The following is a 21,816-nucleotide window of genomic DNA, read 5'->3' on the forward strand; positions in this document are numbered from 1 at the left end:
ACACACACACACACACACACACACACACACACACACACACACACACATGCAGAAGGCTCCTGAGTTTGGACAGGGAACTCTAGGCTGGCGATAAAACCCTCAGCAAGCTCTGTTGGCTTTTAGGTTTGGTTACGGAAGCTGTACATGGTCATTATTGTGACCAGTTATCAGTGCCATCACGGGGTTTCTGTCCAGGGCTGCCTCTGCCACATCTGTGCAGTTCATCAGCTAGGAGGTGGCAGACAAAGCTACACTCTGTGAGGCCTGCCATTCATGGGCCTGGGTGCATGGCCAAATGGGTGGCTGCAGGGGCATCCAGGCTGCTTTCAGTTTTATTCTCACCTTACATTTAAAGTGAACCATCACAAGATTTTCTTCTATCCCCAGTGAACACACACACACACACACACACACACACACACAGTGGGGCGGGGGAGGGGAGGGGGACAGGAGACAGAGAAAGACAAGGAGAGAAAGCATGTAGTCTGTTTCCTAAATACTGGCTAACCTGAAACTCCTTAATGACCACAGGAAGTGGCAGCCATGAAAAGCTGTGTGTAAAGTTGTGTGTAAAGTGCTTTATGTTCAGCTTCTGAGATGGCTTTCCTCACTTCGCTTGGCCCACCTGGCATTTCGAGGGCATCAGAAGGCACCCTGTAGTGGTATCCTTCTTGGGGTACTGTGTGGAGCCTGAGCAGGGCGCTAAGTCATGAAGAAGTGATATGATAAAGGCACGACAGACTGAAGACAGATCCTCAGGCAGCAGGTGGGAGCCGGCCTTGTTCCACAGGCTACAGAGACTCCAAGCAGACAGGCTCAGGGAACAAAATCCCTCACTGCTTTCTCCAACAAGAACTTTCTGTAGACAAGTGCAGACAAGTGTAGACAAGGGAAAACATATAGCTATTGTAAAAAAAAAAAAAAAAAAAAAAAAAAAAGCAATTCTTTATGTCGCTCTGGCTCTAATTCATCTGGAGACCAGGCTGACCTTGAACTCACAAAGATCCATCCACCTGCCTCTGTCTCCCCCATTCTGGGATTAAAGGTGTTGGCCTCCGTGCCTGGCCAGCTGAGTGTCTTTAATTCAGTTCAATTTTGACACTATCTGGGGTGTCAACTCCCACAGGTTGAAGGTCAGCTTACCAAACGAACTCTTCTTTTCCCCCCAAAACATACACACACACTGCAGAAGACAATCTCATAGCCCAGACCTTTTGTATATATACATAGGCTGGGGACTGGAGAGATGGCTCAGCAGTTAAGGGCATTTAATTTCCAACACCTACTTTGAGCAGCTTTCAACCTCCCGGAACTCCCACTCCAGGGGATCAGACACCTTTGACCTCTGAGGGAACTTACACCCGTGTACATGCCTCCACACAAACATAAATACGCATAAATAGAGAGAGAGAGAGAGAGAGAGAGAGAGAGAGAGAGATGCTGTAAATCCCAGGCACCCCTTTTCCAGGTTCAGTTAATTTGCTTTAGTGGTTCACAAAACTCAGGGAAACATAAATTCATTACAAAGAACATTAGAAAGGACAGGCAAAGGCCTGGGCAGGGGACTATCAGTCAGTAATATTCTTGCCTCTCAAGCAAGATGACCTAAGTTCAAAGCCCTGGAACTCAACAAAAAATATCAGGCATCATGGTGTCCTTGTAATCCTAGCACCAGTAAGGTGGAAGCAAGAGGACCTTGGAGGGCCTTCCACCAAGGTGGAAGCAAGGTGGAGCTTGCTGGCTGGCCATCTAGCCTGACTGGTTGAACTCTTGGCCAATGAGAGACCCTGTGTCAAAATCCAAGTTGGATAGCATCCCCAAGATGACCCCAGAGGTAGACCTCTGGACTCCACAGTAAGACCTGAACAGACACACACACACACACACACACAAACACACACACACTTTTTTTTTTTATTTAAAATTTTTGCTTAATATGTATGAGTGTTTGCCTGCATGTTTGTTTGTTTTGTTTGAGACAGGGCCTTACTATTTAGCTCTGGCTGGCCTGAAGTTCTCTATGTAGACCAGGTTAGCCTCAGACTCACAGAGATCTGCCTGCCTCTGCCCTCTTGTTACTGGATTACATTTGTGCACAACCGTGCCCCCGATCAAAGACTTTTTGTTGTTGTTTATTTTGTTTTTCCAGGCAAGGTTTCTCTGTGTATCCCTGGCTGTCCTGTAACTTGCTGTGTAAACTGGGATGGCCTCGAACTTGAGATCTTCGTGCCTATGCCTTCTGAGTACTGGGATCAAAGCTGTGTGCCATCACCACTCCCAACCCTCTACCATGTGGCCAGAGAATTTCTTTACGGCCAACTCTGAGAGGGAAGAAGATTTGAGTTTCTATGACTTTCCTTGGGAAAGAAAAAATCTATTTTTAGCAGGCTGCCTTAGAAGAGGAGTTGTAAAAAAATCATAGTTTTGTATATATACATATATATTGACATACTATATATGTGTGTGTATAACACACACACACACACACACATATCACAAAATAGGAACTGATTTCATTTAGTTCGATTTTTCTTCTCTTTGGGGGTTTCTGTTTGTTTTTAAGTTTAAGTTTATTTATTGGGATGGGGGCAGGGTATGTCCCACAGGGTATACGTGGAGGTCCAAGGAAAACTGTCTGGAGTTGATTCTGTCCTTCTTCCAGGTGGACTCCAGAAATCTCGCTGAGGTGGTCAGGTTGGGTGCTAAGCAGCTGACCCTCTGAACTTCTCCCCAGCCCTGCTTGTTTTATTTTCTTAGACAAGGTCTCACTTTGTAGCCCCCACTGGCTTGGGACTCAGGGCGATGCTCTTGCCTCAGCCTTCCCAGTACTCAAATTACCAGGGGAGCCACCATACCTTGGCTTCATTCAGCTTGTAAAGATGCCTTCTTTATTTGTGTAGGCGATACGTGATGTTAACAGGCTTGTGGCTGATGAATGTTGATCCAGGGTCTAACTACCTTTAATCCTAGCACTCAGGAGGCAGATCTGAGCTGCCGGGGAGGGAGTTCAAGACCAGCCTGGGGTACATAGAGTGAGTTCCAGGACAGCCAGGGCTACACAGAAAGAAAAATCTGTCTCAAAGAAACGAAGAAATCCTAGCACCTCGTGGGGTTAGAACTGGGGAAATCATGAAACTCAAATTGACTTTTGTGCCCCCTCCGAAACTCATGATGTTCGCCAGGCTGCTCCCTGATTCTTGGGCCCAAGCGACACTTCTGCCTCAGCACAGAGTGACTGGAATGACACGCACATAGCACCCCATTCAGCCTAAGCCCACTTTAAGAACCCGAAGCGGGCTGGGGACGTCGCCTAGGCAGCTCTCATTAATCACTAGGTCATGCTTCAGCAGCAGGTACACCAGGCATGGTGGCGCTGACCTGTCACCTATGGTAAGAAGCGGCAGGAGTTCAAGGTCCTTCACACCCATGGGAACTCTGCTCTTAGTGTGCACATTTGGTTCTTTGTATGTTAGCAGCCGCAGTTTTGACTCCTGACCAAAGGAAAGATGGTTGGAGAGATGGCTCAGCAGTTAGGAGCACTGGCTGCTCTTCCAGAGAACGCAGGTTCGTCTCCCAGCCCCCCCCCCCCCCCCCCGTGGCTGACAGCTATCCAGAACTCCAGCTCCAGGAGACCGACACTTTTCCACCCTCTTGTCAGTACTGCATGCACGTGGTACAGAGTCACACATGTAGTACACATCCGTACACATAAAATAAAATAAAATAAAATAATGATTTTTTTTTTTTTAATGCCAGGTACAGATGGATACAGCTCTTGCCTAGCTATTCAAGGCTGTGGCTTCAGTTCACAAATACCAGTAATAGTACATTTTAAAAACAGACAGTAATCCTATGACTACAGCACCAGGCAGTAAGAGAAAAGACCAGACTGTGTAACAGAGACACCATATATGAGACGTGGCCTCTTCGTCAAGGTTTGATGAAACTGCCACAAAGATGCATCCTTCAATGCGCAGATAATCTCAGCCTGAAGTCATGCAGATACGAACTGAACAAATCCATGTGGCTTTAAACCAGGGAAGGATTCAGTTTAGTCCCCACACTTCTCTCCTCCTTCACCCCAAAGGTCTACAGAATGAAAAGAGCAGGGTGGCTAAGGAGAAGCCCAGACTTGAGCACAGAGAGCCTACGATGTCCAGTGACATTAGTAACGGGCATTAATTCCACGATGCTTTGGGGTTCTGACTTCCACCTTTCCTTAGGCCCACCCTGAGCTGGTTGTACTCTCTCTAGTTGGAGTGAACAGAAGCAGCCACCTGCTCCCGGCAGCTTGCCAATCGGGAAGGACAACTGAGATAACACAGGAGTATTGTTTGGGATGGAGATGGGCGTGTAGTTCAGTTGGTAGCATGCTTGCTTGGTGTGCACAAAGCACTGTGTAACCCAGGCACAGTGGCATAGGCCTTACTCATAGCATCAGGGAGATGCAGGCAGGAGAATCAGGAGGCCAAGGTTACCTTTAGCTGTGTAACAAGTTCTGTATATGTGTTCTTAGTGTCTGAGGCCCAACATAGAGGCGTGGTGGCTGTGGAACTGGGCACAGCCAGGAACAAGCCAGCCATAGTGGCTTTAACCCTAGCACTTGAGACATAGGAGGCAGAGGCAGGTGGATCTTTAAGAGTTTGAAGCCAGCCTGGTCTATATAGTGAGTTTCAGGCCAGCCAAGCCTATATAGTGAGACTCTGACTCAAAAATAAAAATTATTTTTTAAAAGAAAAGAAAAAAATAAACTACTGTTTTGACTTTTGAGATGTGGAGAGCTAATTCTCTTGGCATATGGAAGCGGGCAAAGAGTTACTGTGCATAGGAGTTGAACACTCATCTGTTATGTGTGTGTGTGTGTGTGTATGTGTTTCTTTGTTTGTGTTTTAGAGGCTAAGAATTGAGTTCAGAGCTTCACACATGCAGAGCTACACCTTCAGCCCTGAAATTTTGATTTTTGACTCAGCAAAAAAGCCAGGCATATTCCCAAGGGAACTGGTCTTTGTTTTGGCTTGCTGGCACCAGCATACTGAAACCCCTCATAGCAATCACAGATCCCCTGGCAGGGTTGACGGGGGATTCTTCTCACCCCTGTGTCTTTTACACCATCTCTATGCTCCCAAAATAAAAACCATATCCCACACAGGCGAGTGGGAAAAGAGCAGATTTGTTCTTTTCTAAATGTCTCAGTCTTTAATTCAATATAGCCAGGGGATTTCAAAGCATAGTTTGCATAGAACTCGTCCTCTGCTTCTCATTATGACACATGATCTTTAAAGAAAATGTGGGGCTCGTGATTTACTCTAACCATGTCCGTGGCGTTAGCCTCCGACCCTCCACTTTCCTGACAGCTGAAACGACCTTGCGCTCAGCCACCGCCGCGCCTACTTCGCTCTCATCTTCAGATCCCCACATTGGTGCCTTCCACCCCATCCTGCAGTCCAGAATCACTGTCGAGAAGGTGACTGTTTCTGATTAGCTCTGCCCTTTTCTGTTTTGAGACAAAGTCTCACTGTGCAGCTTGACTTCATCCTACCTCAGACTCTGAAGAACAAGCTACCTCTCCTGGTTCTAGAACTGGAATGTTAAGAAAGAAAGAAAGAAAGAAAGAAAGAAAGAAAGAAAGAAAGGAAGGAAGGAAGGAAGGAAGGAAGGAAGGAAGGAAGGAAGGAAGGAAGGAAGGAAGGAAGGAAATAGCATGCGACAGTCTGTGTGACTCAGAGGACACTATGTTAAGTGAAATAAGCCAGTCACAGAAAGATAGATACGCATGCTTCTACTTACATGAAGAGCTTAAAGTAGGGAAATTCAAAAACGGGTGTGGTGAAACACAACTGGAGTACCAGACACTCTGGAGGCCGAGGTAGGACGAACTGGCTGATTTCAGGAGACTGAGACCAACCTGGGCTGTGCAGTAAGACCCTGGTTGTAAATGAGTCAATAATAAAATAAATATGGCAAATTCATAGAGTGGGTCAAAGAGCAGAATGGAAGGAGAGACGCTATCTCAATAAAATAAAGCAAGGAGCTGGGTATGGTGGCACGTGTCTTTAATCCCAGTACTCTGGAGGCAGAGGCAGGTGGATCTCTCTGAGTTCAAGGCCAGCCTTGTCTACATAGTGAGATTCGGGACACCAGGATTACATAAAGAGATCCTGTCTCCCAAAACAAACCAAAAGAAGAAGGGGGAGGAGGAAGAAGGAAAAAAAAAAAACAAAGGAAGGAAAGAAGGAAGGAAGACACACAGACACAGAGGGAGAGAAAGAAAGAAAGAAAGAAAGAAAGAAAGAAAGAAAGAAAGAAAGAAAGAAAGAAAGAAAGAAAGAAAGAAAGAAAGAGGAAAGGAAAGAAGGAAGAAAGGAAGGAAGGAAGGAAGGAAAGAAAGAAAGAAAGAAAGAAAGAAAGAAAGAAAGAAAGAAAGAAAGAAAGAAAGAAAGGTGGCTCAGTGGTTAAGCGCATTTGCTGCTTGCACAGGACCCAGGTTGCATTCCTAATACCACATCAGGAAGCTCACAATCCCTCAAAACTGTAGCTACAAGGGATCTGATATCCTATTTTGGCCTCCACAGGGACTTGCACATGCATGATGCTCAAATATACATTCAGGTACACACACACACATACACATGAAACAAATCAGTTTTAAAAATGGAAAAAGAAAGGAAGGTGGGGAGGGAGGAAGTAACACAGAGATGCTTTTTCTCAAGCAGAGGCAGAGCCAGTTCCGTCAAAAGTTGGGAGCAAAGGCAGGGGCCTGCCACCACACGGATGCCAGAGGTGGTACACCAGCTACAGTTTGAGCCAAAGTTGTCACAACTGGTCTGTAGTTCTCTGCCCTTCCCCACACGGTTCTGGGAGTAGCCAATTCCCAAGAGCCAGGCAGTGCTTAGATATTCAAGTCATTTTAGGAAGCGTGCTTTCTGCAAAGGACTTTCCTGGCCTTATGCAGCAAACTAATCTAGGCTTCTTCTCTCCGTTGGCATCTTGGATCACCGTCGATAGTGGGGCCCATGGCTTGGAAAACTCTTGCAGGTGGGGAGTTCAGAAAGAGAAGGCCCATATCTTTCCTTACATTTGTTTTTATTATTTTATTTATTAGTATTTATTATTATTGTATCAGTGTGTGGGTGTGTACATGTGAAGTCGAGTACCCAAAGAACTTGATCCTTCTGGGGCTGGAGCTACAGCCGGTGGGGAGCCACCAGACATGGGCGCTGGAAATGAGCCCTGAGGACTGTTAACTGTTGAGCAGGCCCTTAGGCACATCTTAACCAGGAGGAATTTCGTTCACCATCAGGGGCCGCCACCACCGGCCTCTTCCGCTGAGAGAGAGACCAGCAAGGGGAAAGGAAATGAGGGAAAAGGTCCACAGGCTTCCCCCAACTGGCACACTTGCTTTCAAGAGAATAGCCGCACAGCAAAACAAGGCTTTCTGAGTGTTTGAGGGTCACAGCAAAAACTGTCAACCGCATCCGTTAGCTTTCTGTAGCTGTGACAAAATGCCCTTACTGAGGAAAACAGCTCCGTAAAGGAGAAGGTTGCTGCTCAGAGCCCTCGGTGGCACAGCATGTCACGGTTCAGGGGATTGACTTTACGGTAGCTGGGAAGCCAGAGGGAGAAAATGGCTGCAGAACCGTGTCTCCTTCTTGGATTCGGCCTAACAGCCCCCGTTCCTTCCACCAAGGCCCAGCTTCGCACGTGTCTGACACCTTCCGGTAGCCTTCACGGCTTGTGAAGCCTTTTAGCACATGGGCCCGGAGGACACACAATGTGTACATGACAGCACACACGGCTGCCGGGAAAGGAGGCCAGCTACCCAGGACCCAGGAGCAAGCAGGCTTCAAATGCCCCATTCTGACATTTAGAGGGAATCCGCTGCTTCAGCCGCGTCTCAACTCTGTTAGTGGGCTGGGTCAAATCCAGTGTTCTCTCCTGCCCTTTTGTTTGTTTGTTTATGAAATTATGGGGCTGCAGAGATGGCTCAGTGGTTAAGACGGCTCACCGCTCTTCCAGAGGACCCAGGTTCAATTCCCAGCACCCACATGGCAGCTCATATCTGTCTGCAACTCCAGTTCCACGGCTCCTGATACCTTCGCACCGACACACATGCAGGCCAATGAACATATAAACACCAGTGAACGTAATAAAATAAAATAAATTGGGTATATTGAAAAAGGGTCTCACTGTGTAGCTCTGGCTATCCTGGAACTTAACATGTAGGCCAGGCTGGCCTCAAACTCACCAGCTTCTGTAAAGGCTGGGATTAAATGCATGACCACCATTCCCAGCCCTTTGAGTGCGTTTAAAAAGGCTCTTAGTTTTCATCTCTCCAGGACTAGAGGGCACCTCAGTGACATCAATAATATGCTAGAAGAGCTTCTCTCTGTTTTATTGTTCTAATACTTTCCTCAGGGGAGGAAAAGGAATGAGTCCAGAAGGAAGAACCCACAGTGGAGCATAGAACTGTGGGGATTTAAAAAAATATATATAGGAAGGGTGGGGAGAGAAAATCGGCTCCTTTGGCAAGAACATAGATAATAGATACTTGCTTTGTTTGAATGGAAAATCATCAGGTCCTTGAAAATATTTTAATGTGTTTCCAAATTTAAAAAATAGTGGCAAAAAAATTATTAAATAATAAAAAGAGGGAGCTAGTGAGCTGGCTCAGCAGTTCAAGGTGCACGCTACCAAGCCTAATGACCTGAACTCGGTCCTCAGGGCCCGCAGGACTCTCACCACCAAGAGAGAGATCAGACTCCCGCAGATTGTTCTCTGAACACCACATATGCCCTGTGGTATGTGTGCTCATGCATAAACACACACACAGAGTAAGTGACATACATGGATATAATGAGGTAGATACAATCATTAAATAAAAAACATTACGAAATCAAGGCTATCGAGACAAACTGTTTAAGCCAAAGTCAACTTTCACATGGTAGCTGAAACTCTGGAGCACGGTTGTTGCTCAGTCTTCCACTTCTTTGGAGACAGAGGAAGACTCTCCATGTTGTCTCACTCGCAGAAGGGGTCTGCTTTCCCCGGCTTCTGCCTTGTGCTTTCTGCCAGGGTGCAGAGCCCAAGAGGGCAGAGACTCTGTCTTTCTGACCACCGCCATATTCCTGTCTACGCTAATGCCTGCCTGCTGTACCCTCACTAATACAGGCTGCTAGGGTGAATGAAGGAATCCGGAGCCCGCATGGCCTGTCCCTGCTCTGCAACCAGATTCCACCAGTCCTTAGGGCTCCTCTAACCTCTCTAGCCTTGGCTTTGCTTCAAGGCTAATCGCCACCTTACTCCAGAACAATAGTGAATTCCAGAGTGGCCTTGGGAAGATGTCTGTGTGTAGGCCTGCCCCTGAACTCTCTAGCACTTAATATCATTTCTCTCTGCATTATGAGTTGCAGATCACCTTGGGCTACAGGAGCCCTCTTAGGGTGTGTGTGGGGAAAGACTGGAGGAGGGCTCTCTCTAATCCTCTTCCATTGATCTGACAGAAGTGGCTGAGATCTCTTAGCTCAAAGTTTTGACTCATCCATTGTCAAAACTTTTCCAGGAGGCCTGAACTCTGAACTCTAGTCTCACCCTATCCACTTTACCTTGAGGTACCAGGAAGGGGAGAGCAAGCGGAGCATGGTGGTTTAGGCCTCTAACCCCAGCAACACTGGAGACAGAGGCAAACAGATCTCTGCGAGTACAAGGGCAGCCTGGTCTTACTAATTAATTAATTTCTAGAGAGAGGAGATGTCACTCAGCTGATATTCTAGTGAAAGAAGAAAACAGCAATGGTCTGAGAGGATTTTAAAAGCAGACTGAAGCAGCCAGGCATGGTGGCACTCACCTTTAAACCTTTAATCCCAGTACTTGGGGAGGCAGAGGGATTGCTGTGAGTTCGAAGCCAGCCTGGTCTACAAAGTGAGTCCTGGACAGGCAAGGCTACAGAGAAAAACCCTGTCTCGAAACACCAAAAAAACCCAAAACCCCAAACAAATAAAATAAAATAAAAACTGACTGAAAAAAATAAAAAGCTTCTAGCTACATAAGGGCTTGGAGCTTCAAGTCAGAGAACAGTGTGGCTTGTGTGTCCCTGAGCAGTCTGGCATGATGGGGACATGTGAATTTAGAAATACTCTGACTTACAGGTGTGAATGCTGAAGAATTTTCGCAGAACCCAGTTAGAATTTGTATCACGAACCCTCTGCGACACTGTGAATCCAGTACAGCAAATTCCTAGAAAGCCCTGGGCAATACACATCGCTTCTTTTGTTTTCTCCTGACTTTGGAGGTTGTGTGGTTGAAAAAAAAACCACAAGGAACATTGAGGCCAGCAGTGAGATTGCGTGAATCCCATATTGTCTCTTCCAGGCAGAGTTCTCAGCCTAGTCAAACCACAGGGGTTCTGGGTTCTCTCTAATCTTCAGTTGTGGGAGGTTTCTGTCTCCTCAGGTACAGGAGGGTGAAGCCTAGGCATGACAGAGCTGCAAGAGCTGTGGGTTCCAGGGGAGCCCTGGGGACACTCAGCCCTGGGCCTCTGCTGACACACTCAGAGTCTGTTTACTGAGGCCAGAAGTCGTTTTCTTGCAGAGGCGAAGGCTCCATGCCAAACCAATGCTCTTGGACAGGGGGCTGCAAAGTGGAACTCTGGCTCAGCCCCCGTATTCCCCCAGCAACAGGCTGCACCCCATCGGTCCCTAGCAAATCCACTTGTCAGCAAACACCAGTGGCTGAACTCTGGGAATTACCCTGGGTTATGGCTAGACAGGGTGAGTGCCAGGAGATTCCTCCAGCACAGCTAGCATTGCTTTTCTTGTCCATGAATACGGATTAGAAAATCAAGCCAGCAAATCAGGATCACTACTCCATAAAGCTGAAACTGCACCGGGAAACACACATGACATTTGTGTGAAAGGATGGCTGTTCGTCAGTGCTGTGACAGAAAACTCCAGTTCTTCCAAGACAGGAACACAATGAATGCGTGTTTTTCCAGGTTTACTTTATGCTTGCAAATCCAGCAGCCTGGGGTTTCACGGACCAAGAGAGCATCCATGCAGTGGGCGTGGGTATGCGGCATGTGCTGTTTTCCCAAACCCTGATGGCATAACCTACTCTTCACTTCATTTACCAGGTTAAGTCTCAACAACAAGGCACCGTGTAACTGCCTATGTCTGCTCTTTTCAGTTCTAGGGAAAATCCGAACGGCGGTGGGCAGTGCCCAACTTCTCATGGCGCAGAAATTCTACCAGTTCAGAGAACTGTGTGAAGAGAACGTGGTAGGTACCACCTTGTCCTCAAGACTGGCCCAACCGAAGCAAAACTCGGCTTGAACGGAGTTCAGTCAAGACTCACTGGAGTCTTTCACCGAGGAATCTGGCCTCCCACTTTTCTTTAAATAGATTAATTAATTAATTAAAAATAAAAACACTTTATTCTACACTTAAATAATCTTAGGGCAGAATCGAGTTAACACCCCATTTCTTGATTTGCAGTATTGAAAACTTTCCATGTTCCATGGTTTTCTTATTCTTATTAAAACATGGAGCGAACTGATGTTTCCTAAATACTGTTACAGGGGTGATGATTTTGGCTCATGGGTCTCTTTCTAAAATATTCATCACTAACTGTGTCTCCTGACCAGAGTTTTGTTTTAATTCAAGGGCCAGAGGTCGAGGGAATCACGAACTGTAGATTAGAAAGCCCGAGACAAGCAATGTCCCATCTACCTCAGACAGACAAAAACAAAGCTAAGGCACCGCTTCAGACAGCAGCAGTAGCAACAAGAACGTCTGCAAAGTTGGCAGTGAAACGAACGTCAAGAGCCTCTTTGAGGGGTCTTCAAAAAGGCCTGTATCCTCCACAAACACAACTTTCACTGCTCAGTGGCTGGCCAGGCTGACTCTAAGACAAAGGGAACCACGAGCACCTCTCGTCCCCAAGATGATCCGGTTTGGGCCCAGATAGACTCGTACATCGAGTCACACTCTCATGTGGCTGCTGGATACTGATGGATAGTGCTCACATCCTCTTCGTTTCCTCCTTTGTCTTTTTGACAAAATGGGTGAAGAGATTCCTTTAGGGGCAAGGCCAGGTAGCCCATGACACAGAGTTAAGCAAATCTAAAGCTTAGGCTGCTGAACCCTAGGTAGAACATGCCCAAACCAAAAAAAAAAAAAAATCCAAAATCAGAAATGCTCTAAAATCTGAAACTTTAGGGACACTGAGGCGTAGATACCACATACATCTGACCTCATGTAACATGTAACAGACAAAATACAGGCACTCTAAAACTATGTAGTTACCTTCAGATGTGTGTATAAGTTGTATGTGACATATATAGAATTTCACATTAAGACTTGTAGTCTGTCTCCAAGACATCTCACGGTGCATGGGCAAACATTCTCAAACCTTAAGATGTCTGGTATCTCAACATCTGCTCCCAAGGGGTTCAAGATAAGAGATGATCTGGATTATTTCTTTCATTGGTGCTAAAACAATACAGCAGTAAAACCTGTGACCCAGAAAATGTCACTGAAATCCAAAATGTGAATTTCTTAGTTTCCCCGCTATGGATAAAGTTAACTATATTGTGAAATCATAAAGTATTAGGAAGTGCTGTGTCAAAGCTGCCATCTATTCTGAATGTCGAAGGGTCTCTTTGCTCGTTTGCTTTATCCCCTTTGGTCTTGGGTTGTTTTTGCTGCGCAGCCTCGAACTTGAGACGCTCTTGTGACAGCCTCCTTGCTGACAGACGGCTGGTGCCTGCCACCATCCCCCCTGAGGGCTTTTGTTACAGTTGCTGCCTACAATGTCAGAACATTAAGAAGAACCCCTTCATTCATTCAAGGATTGCTAGATCTTTTTGTTTTGTTGTATTTACTTTATTTTGGTTTGTTTTGGCTTGGTGCTAAAGATTGAACCCGAGGCCTTGAGCATGTACCGCTAAGCCACACTCATTCTCATCCCTAGAACAGACTTTAATATTGAACCAAGCACTTAACTCTAGAATGTATCTACTCTAGGATGTAACTATGAGTAGCTTCAGAATGCTACACAGAGAAGTATGTCTTTATTTTCATTTACTTTGAACAAGGTCAGTCATCCTGGATCAACCTCGGGTATAAATGTTGTTTCCAGCCTTTAAACAATTAGACGATCATCAGCCTTTACACTTTCTGAAATTCTGATGGTGCCGTTTTTCTTAGGGGGAACTTTAAATGTACAAGCTGCCCCAGTTAGCATAAGACGTGAGTTGTTTGTAATGCTAAGGAGTATCTGGCCATATGGCCACGTGGGAGAAAGGGGCGCTCTGGCTGCATGTGGTGCCTTCAGCAGCTTTTGCAGTCAGCGGTGGGTGATGACAGTGACACCAGATTACAGGGACAAAGACGGCAGCTCTTGAACCAGACACGATAACGTGCACCTGCAATCTCAGCACTCAGGAGACCCAGGCCTAGGCCAGCGTCAGTTACACAGCGGGCTCTCAAGCCCACAAACTAACAAAAGTCAGTTCCTGGCTCGACCAGCTGGCTTGCATGGTAAAGGTACTTGCTTCTCAAGCCTGATGACACGAGTTAAATTCCTGGGACACGCACAAAGGTGGAAGGAGAGAAAAAACTCCATAAAGTTGTCCTCCGACCTTCACATGCATGTTGTGGTACACACACACACACACACACACACACACACACACACACACACACACACCATAATAATTTTTTGTTTGTTTGAAGTTTTCTTTGAGACATGATTTCTTTGTATAACCCTGGCTGTCCTGGAACTTGCTCTGTAGGCCCGGCTGGGGTCTCAAACTCACAGAGATCCACCTGCCTCAACTTCCCAAGTGCTGGGATTAAAGGCATGAGCTGCTATGCCCAGCTGATAATAATAAGTTTTATCTAATTCTTTTAAAAGTCAGCTTTTTTTTTTTTTTTTTTTTTAAGATTTACTTATTATATATACAGTGTTCTGCCTGCATGTGTGCCTGTACTCCAGAAGAGGGCACCAGATCTCATTACAGGTGGTTGTGAGCCACCATGTGGTTGCTGGGAATTGAACTCAAGACCTCTGGAAGAGAAGCCAGTGCTCTTAACCTTTGAGCCATCTCTCCAGCCCCTAAAAGTCAGCTCTTAAACATGGAAAGATTTGTTATTCTAAAAAGGAAAGTATTACCAAAACACATATACATGTGCAAAGATAATGTTTTTCTGAGATTTGCTATATTTAAAACCGGCTAATTCCCAATGTGTCATATGATAAAATTGTTCTATTTTATATATATTAGTAATGTCTCAATTACTGAATATGGCAATTTCAGGGACTAGGTATGTGTCTCTGTGGTTAATCATTTGCTTCAAATATTCAAATCCCAACTCAGTCTCTAGCATCAAAGAAACCTCACCACACAAGTATTTTGAAAATACCTTATTGCTTGTCAATTCTGCACACTAGTATTTCACTCAACATTGGTGTTAAAACTAATCATATTCTGGAATTTTCATCTATTCTCCGAATAAACTGTGTGGCATGAACTTGTAAATGAATAGATGGCATTTTCACTTAAATACAGTGTTTTTTTTTTAATTCTTTGTTAATTACACTTTATTCACTTTGTATCCCCCCTGTGGTTCCCTTCCTCCTCCTGTCCCAATACAGTGTTTTTAAATACATCCGGTAAAAGATAACACATTCAGGGATTTTTCAAATGTTTAGACTCTCCCCACTCATCAGACTGAAACAACCATTCAGTTGTAAGGTCAGAGGAATTTTGCAACCTTGACATTTGAAAATCATGGTCTGGGATGGGAGCATGTATAAAATTGTAGCCTCACTTTTATCTCTTATCAAAGAGCTGAAAGGAACTCAGCCTCCTTAGTCTCTTTGAAATGTCTGAAAATGCCTTTTGGCCCTGTTTGTTGCCGTGTTGCCTCTAAAGCACCAATATTTTTCTCTCTTTTTACACAGAATCCCAATGCTCATCCAAGACCCACTTCCCAGGATTTGGCGGGGTTTTGGGACATGCTGCAGTTGTCCATAGAAAATATTAGTATGAAATTTGATGAACTTCATCAGTTAAAGGCCAATAATTGGAAACAGATGGATCCTCTTGACAAGAAGGTAGAACAATGTAGATTTTGTATGCTTCATTTAAAAACCTGCACAAACACTGGACAGTCTAAGTAGGCTGCTGTGGTCAGTCCTGCTGTTTACAATGTGAAATGGAGCTGCCATCATATTCATTCCGTTGTACCGGCAATGTTTACATACTAATCATTTGGGATAGCATCTGTAATATGTCTCAGGCATATTTTTGAAGAAAACCTTGTCTTTGTGAATTGGAAAGTGGGAATGTGGCTTTTCTTTATCTTTTTCATTTCCTTCTTCCTTTCTTTTCTTTCCTTTCTTTCTTTTTTTTTAATTAAACTTTAAGTTAAATCACGTTAGACACTGGAAGGAGCTGCCTTCAGTTTTGCTTTCTAAACTAAAATAAATGATCTCTTCAGTGCATGGTTCCATAGAGCAAGAGTTCAAATTCCTTATGCCCTCAGGATGTGTTTATGAGAAAAAAAAATAGGAAATCCTAAGATGTAACTGACTGACAATCATCTCATAAATACAGTGATAAAGAAGTCGCTGATGTTCAAGTTAAAATGCTCACTTTGAGACTTATAGTCATCGGAAACATTGAGTTTTTTTCTTTTCTGACTTATACTTTTGATTGATTGCCTGGGGGGATGGTGTCCCCTGGATCCTCATTCAACAAGTTTAGAAATAAAGACTTAAATTATTTTAATTCATCAATAATAATATCACATTTGATCACTGCAGTTCTGCTAGGCTTCTGCAAGTATCTACTGTCTGCCTTCTCAGGCTGATTGGTCCTGTATGACTCTTCCAATGAGTTTTGTTCCTCTATGACCCGAGGTCAAATAGTTCCAAGAGATACCTCTGGAAATGAGGGATGGCTATTCCCTTGGAGCAGGGAGAGCTCTGCCCTTCTAGGTCTCCTGACCCACACAGAGCTAACAGCAATCTGCTGTTGCCCATCATTTCCAAGTGTACAGTGGGCATCTGGTACAAACCCAGTCCCCAGGGACTGTCTATAGGAGGACAATGCTGTCGCCACTATCACCTTCTCCAGTTCTATGACCATCCAACTGGGGGGACGGGGGGGGGGGGGCGGTGGCTAGAAGCAAGTTTGAAAGTACTATTGGTATGTGTGTGACGTCTCCTTTGAGAAGCCAAACATTGTGCTTCATCTAGTTTTCTTTATGTGTGAAATCATCTGCGGGCAAGGCTTTTAAACTGGTCTTAAAAGTATACACAAGTGTATACACACTGGAATTTTAGTATTGCTCCATCTAATTTCTCCTTCTGATTCTTTAACATTATTGTTAAAAAAAATAATAAAGTGTGCAAAGAAAGAAAAATGACTAAAAAGTTTCCACTATTCATACTGTTAAAAAGAAATCTACCAGTCACCCCACAATGAAGATTTTAAAATGTCCCGAAGAAGTGGTGCAAAGAAATTGTTCCAAGTGACGTATTGGTAGGTGCCCTAGTGTTAAATTATCAGCTTAATTTTTATGTTTTTTTTTTAATGCATTTTACCTATGACCAGAGCTTTTCATCATCTTACGAACATGACAGGAAAGAAAAATGATGAAGAGACTGAGGTGGTGTGAGACTGTTTGCGCTCTGTCTTCTCCCTCTTTGTCCTTTCAGAAACACAGGCTCCACTTTAAACAGCCATGGTTGTGCTAATACTTCACTCCGCACTGCGCCCTGGGAAGGAGCTGCTGTACTCAGCGTCCCTGTTAAGTTGGAGACGCAGTGCCCGGGTCATAAACTTCATATTTGGTTTCATAAGGATGCAGGGTCTTCTATTTAAAACGGGAATGTGGGGATCATTTCAAAGCCTGAAAGGTCAACACCTTCCTCCTAACAGCATCCTTCGTTCTTTCCCGCTGTGTAGGTACCACTTGGGCGGGGAAGAGTGGCTGTGTTTTGCAGTAGAATGGAAAAGATCTGAAACCGTTTCAGAGATTGCTGATAAGAGGGATGGCCTTTTCCAATACCTGTGTTCAACTCTGATAACACGGTTTCAGTTGGGATTGCCTTCTGAGCCACTGCAGGTGTGCTGGAACCGCCAGGGACGGATGGTCTGGGAAGATCCTCCCTAGAGTAGGAAATACCAGTCTCCCCTCTTGACCCTGTGAAACCTCTGCCCCACCCACCTACCCGCTCAGCCCGTGTACTCCAGTGTGGTGTTCAGCAGAAGGGTGTACCTCACGACGGCACCCTCGAAGCCGAGAAGCACAATCTTACAACCGCACCTGGCTACTTAGGAGTGGGTGGAATGGGAGCTTGGGTGGGCCCAGGGGGAGAGAGGAGGTTTCAGCCTTTAAACCAAGCTCCCACCTGACTGAGTCGTAAATGAGTCTAGCGGCTGAGCTCTCCTGGCACTGTGAGGGGCAGGGAGCCTTTTGCAGGGGTGCGTTTTAAATGCCCACATCTTGCCATGGAAAGACCTTGTCCTTGTCCTTCTGCGATCCAGCGTAATTTACCCTCGGCCTTAAGCGTAAGAGATTATGTGCGGTTTTGGTTTTTTTTTTTTTTTTTTTTTTTTTTTTTCGGCAACTTTTGAATACCCAAACCAGAGCAATGAAGAGAATGCATTTATACAGTGTGCAGATCAGAACTAACCATCCTTAGGTTTTGAGGAAAAAAAAAAAAAAAAGAGCAAGCAGAAGTGTGAGTGTGTGTGTTTCGAACTACTGACCTATCCCAGTCTTTCCCAAGCTTGTCCTGAGAAGCTGTGTAATGTCCTGAACCTTCTGCTTTGATCAGGAGCGAAGGGCCCCTCCTCCAGTGCCAAAGAAGCCGGCGAAGGGCCCCGCGCCGCTGATCCGGGAGCGCTCGCTGGAGAGCTCGCAGCGCCAGGAGGCCCGCAAGCGCCTGATGGCCGCCAAGCGCGCCGCGTCGGTCCGCCAGAACTCGGCCACCGAGAGCGCCGAGAGCATCGAGATCTACATCCCCGAGGCGCAGACCCGGCTCTGAGCGCCGCCGAGGACCGGCCCGCCTCCCCGCCCCTCCGCCTCTCAGCTCCGCGGCCGTCCTGGCGCAGCCGTCCCCCAGACCGCCCCGCTTCCCGGACCACGCGGCCCATCTTCTCCACCGAGCTTCGCCCCCCTGTCCTGAAGCCTCGCGCAGACATCCAAACCCTTTCTTTTCTGGGCCAAGCAAACCCACTTGTGTAGAGACGACACCTGTAGGTCCCTCGCCCTCCTCAGTTCTCTCAAGCTAGCACGTCCCTAGAACTCAGCAATATAAAACCATAGGGTAATTCAGAAACCCAGTATCACACAGGGTGACCCTTGGGGACTTACCGTCTTCCACGTGAAAGAAACGAGGGCTCCGACTCCCCTTTATTTGCCCCAAACGGTTATCTTTTACGAGCGGAGAGCGCTTTATTTCTAATCTCAGAAATCACACCATCTCACGGGGATCAGTGGTGACTAAGAGAGAGGGGACCGAGCTGGCCTAGGGTTGGGGGCCTGGTGTGTAGGAGGGAAGGGCGAAGCGCGCAGGTACCCCGCATCTGCGCCCTCGCGGCTGTACAAACTGCCTTGCTGGTACTTCATCAATCACAGCTTCAAACGTTTCAATCAGCAGAAGATTGTAAATCCGATCTTTCAGGGAAATTAACCTATTCTGAAAGGCAATAAAATGAAGAAAGCTAAGGGAAAGGAAACACCGGTGGCTTAAGATCCTACATAAGGAATCTATTTATTATTTATCTTATTAAGAAAATTTAGGCCTGAAATGTCTTATCAACTTTTTCTTGTACTCTCTGTATTATAATGTCACAGCAGTGGTTTTTAAACGGGAGGGGGAATAAGGACCTGGTTCTGTTACCTTAGTGTCCATCAGGGTAGGCCCACTTAGAATTTCACACAGGAAGGCCATTTCCAGAGGAGAGTTCGGGTTCTCCTGCCACCCCTTTGAATGCCACCCATCCATCGAGCTTAGCCCAGCACTTCACACTTGAGGGGCGCTTTCTCCTACGGTCCTCCTCTCCAGTACAGGGTTCACGTGTTCCCCAGCACAGGATTTTTTGCTCTATGTCAAATGAATAAAATAAAAGGTTTTCTACCCCAGTTGACATGCTGCCTCGTTCCAAAGAGCTGTCGTTATGATCCTGGAGTTCCAGATAGTGAGAGAAGTCATTGGATATGCCGGGGTCAAGAGCTAAGAGGAGGGGGAAAAGTCGTCATTGAAACCACTGACAGGAATCCAAGCTTTTGGTTGGATACAGGCTTGCTGCTGGCTTGCAGTTCAGTCGTGGTTGATGGACTGTTCACTGGCATCCTGCTGAAGTCTTAAACGCCCTTACTTGTAGCAGTTTAAACATTCTGAACGTGGCGATCTGAAAGGATCAGCCTTTTAATATGTCAAGCTTGCAGCCTAAATAATTAGAAATTTGCCATAGAAAAATGAAAGACTTAAAAGAAAAAAAAATGCTTGCACCAGAAATGCTTTTAAAAAAACACTCTCATAGCCAGGTGCTAATTTAATTTTCTTTACAAAATTAAGAGAAGCGATGGGTTCTGGCAACCAGTATTTTCAGACATATTCTAAAACCTCTAGAGAATTTGCTACCTCTCAGAGCCATTGATGCTTTGAGTTACCTTTATCCACAGGGCACAAATGTTTACTGCTGTGGTTTACAAGAAAAGGGCTATAACTTATTCAAAACAACAACAACAACTTTTAACTAGGGCAGACAAAGGCAGCGCTTTGTCCAACTGGAGCAGAGATTTTTGAGCTTTAAGAATTTGCTAGTTTCAGAAAAAAAAAAAATATGCTTTTACTTTACCGAGTCGCAGCAGTGAAAGATCACATGACATAGGCAGGAGTAACGCCAACCGACCGTCACCTTGGTAGCCCGTGGTCACATTCATCCAAGACTTGGAATTCCCAGGAAGCAGCATCCATTCTAGATCCGCTCTGACCCACTTTCACCACTCCAGCTCCCTGCCCTGAGGTAGGAGTGAGATCAGTCTCTAACGTGATTCCAGATCCTTCTACAGTGTTTTCTTTGGGAACTGATTTAGCCTAGGCTATTTTAAAGAGAGAAGAGAGAAGGCCTATTTATCTTGTCTACGTGAATGGCATTTGTATATTCATAAGCTATTTTTGGTAAGAATTTTAAATCTTTTAGCTGAACGCCTGAAGGGCATCACAGCCTTTGCCTTCCTGGAAATCACAGTTCAACTGTACAAACACTTTATAAAAAACAAAAAAACAAAAAAGCTAATTATTGATCTTAGGACACAACCCCACACAATACAGCGTGTTATCTACTACTGGAACCCAGAAACTGAATCTGTGAGCATAACCTTTGTTGCATTATTCTTTTTGATGTAATTTGTAGAGATGTTATTTAGTTCATAATGAACAGTGTATGTACCCTGAAAATTACTTATTTTGTTTAACTTTGGTATAAAGGTGTTTGGGCATTTTCTTGGGGTGGGGTGGGAGGGAAGATCACAAAAGAAGTTTGTTTCCCTCATCAAAAACAACAACAAAAAAAATACGTTCAAAGAAATTAAGTATTTATTATATTTTTTGCAGACGTTTCCATACAATTCACATAACCTTTTTGTAAAGAGAGATGAAGAAATGGATTAAAGATTTTTAATATTTGAAATGGTAAATAGAACTAATTTATTTGTAATATATTTCTGTTATTTATAGATGTTCCCTTAATGTTTTACTGTGCAGTACTGCTTTAATTTAACCCTTATCCTTGTGAATTTACCATTTCTTTTTTAAGAACATGTCTAGATGCATATTTTAAATAACTGGAATGTAAATCATTAGCATATCTGAATTCCCTAATGTAATTTTTAAAAATTATTTTGGTTTGGGGAAAAAAAAAAGATTCATTTGAAAGCCTTCAGATGGAGGGGTGGGGAAGATTTTTATGGCTTTCTGAAATGGTATTTCATAGGCTTATTAACCTAGACTGTGTGTGGACAAAAATAAAATAAAATAACAACCTGTAAATAGATGAATGTTTCCCATAATGTACAAAGAAGAAATTAATAAAATAATCAATGCACTGCTTTCAGGCCTATGTGTTTTCACTGAAGCCCTAGTCTTCCAAAACCTAAGCAGTTGTCCTTGGAAGCAGGTATTCTCACTTTTGCTGTAATGACACACTGTGTTCCCTAGATGCTGCTGCTCAGGTTGTGAGGGACCCTGTCTGAAGATTCCAGAACTGAAGTCTTTTACGCTGACAATGGCGTGTGCTTGGAGTCTTCGTTCCGGTGTTGCTGCCGCTGCGTTACGCTGCCAGCTAGCTATAAGCCCCTCACACACACATTTTAACCACTTTCTTTTTTTTTTTTTTTTTTTTTTTCCCCCCCCCCCCCCCCGTTTCCCCCCCCCCCCCCCCCGCCCCACTCACAGTCTTAAGGGTAGAAGCAGGGCTGTGCCGTGTGTTTCTAATTACATCCCCACAGTAACAGAAACTGTGTCCTTTAGGATTCAGAGCATGTGTCAGCAGCAGAGAATGTGCTTAGGATCTAATACCTGGTGCCACAGAATAAAGGGGGTGAAGAAGGAGAAGGAAAAAAGAAAAGAGAATTTTTTGCTCACTGCCTACTTTCTTGCCACCATAACACAAGTACTAAGGGAGAGATCTGAATCGAAAATGCAGGCCTGTGTCTTCAATACCACCTCTGTCGTTCTTTCCATAGTCCACGTGAGTAATTATTTGATACTCATTTTCACCTGGGTTTTATGCCTACC

At 45.0% G+C, this 21,816-nt stretch overlaps 1 protein-coding gene across 13 annotated transcripts in view; it reads left to right on the forward strand.

Annotated features, from left to right (window-relative positions):
* Dlgap1 (DLG associated protein 1) overlaps nt 1-21,122 on the forward strand; it is a 501,333-nt gene extending 480,211 nt beyond the window's left edge. For 10 of the 13 annotated variants that reach the window (XM_055610168.1, XM_055610169.1, XM_055610170.1 and 7 more), the window contains 3 exons: nt 11,182-11,273; nt 14,962-15,114; nt 17,848-21,122. In XM_055610168.1, the coding sequence (XP_055466143.1) occupies nt 11,182-11,273; nt 14,962-15,114; nt 17,848-18,057 (455 nt within the window). In that variant the 3' untranslated portion in view covers nt 18,058-21,122. Of the gene's footprint in view, nt 1-11,181; nt 11,274-14,961; nt 16,147-17,847 lie in introns of those variants that run through there. The other 3 variants (XM_055610178.1, XM_055610179.1, XM_055610181.1) reach the window with 1 other exon arrangement.
* Nucleotides 21,123-21,816: the final 694 nt, after the last annotated feature.

The sequence above is a fragment of the Psammomys obesus genome, unplaced genomic scaffold, assembly GCF_907164565.1.
Source record: "Psammomys obesus unplaced genomic scaffold, mPsaObe1.curated_primary_1811, whole genome shotgun sequence".
Classification (NCBI taxonomy): Eukaryota; Metazoa; Chordata; class Mammalia; order Rodentia; family Muridae; genus Psammomys; species Psammomys obesus.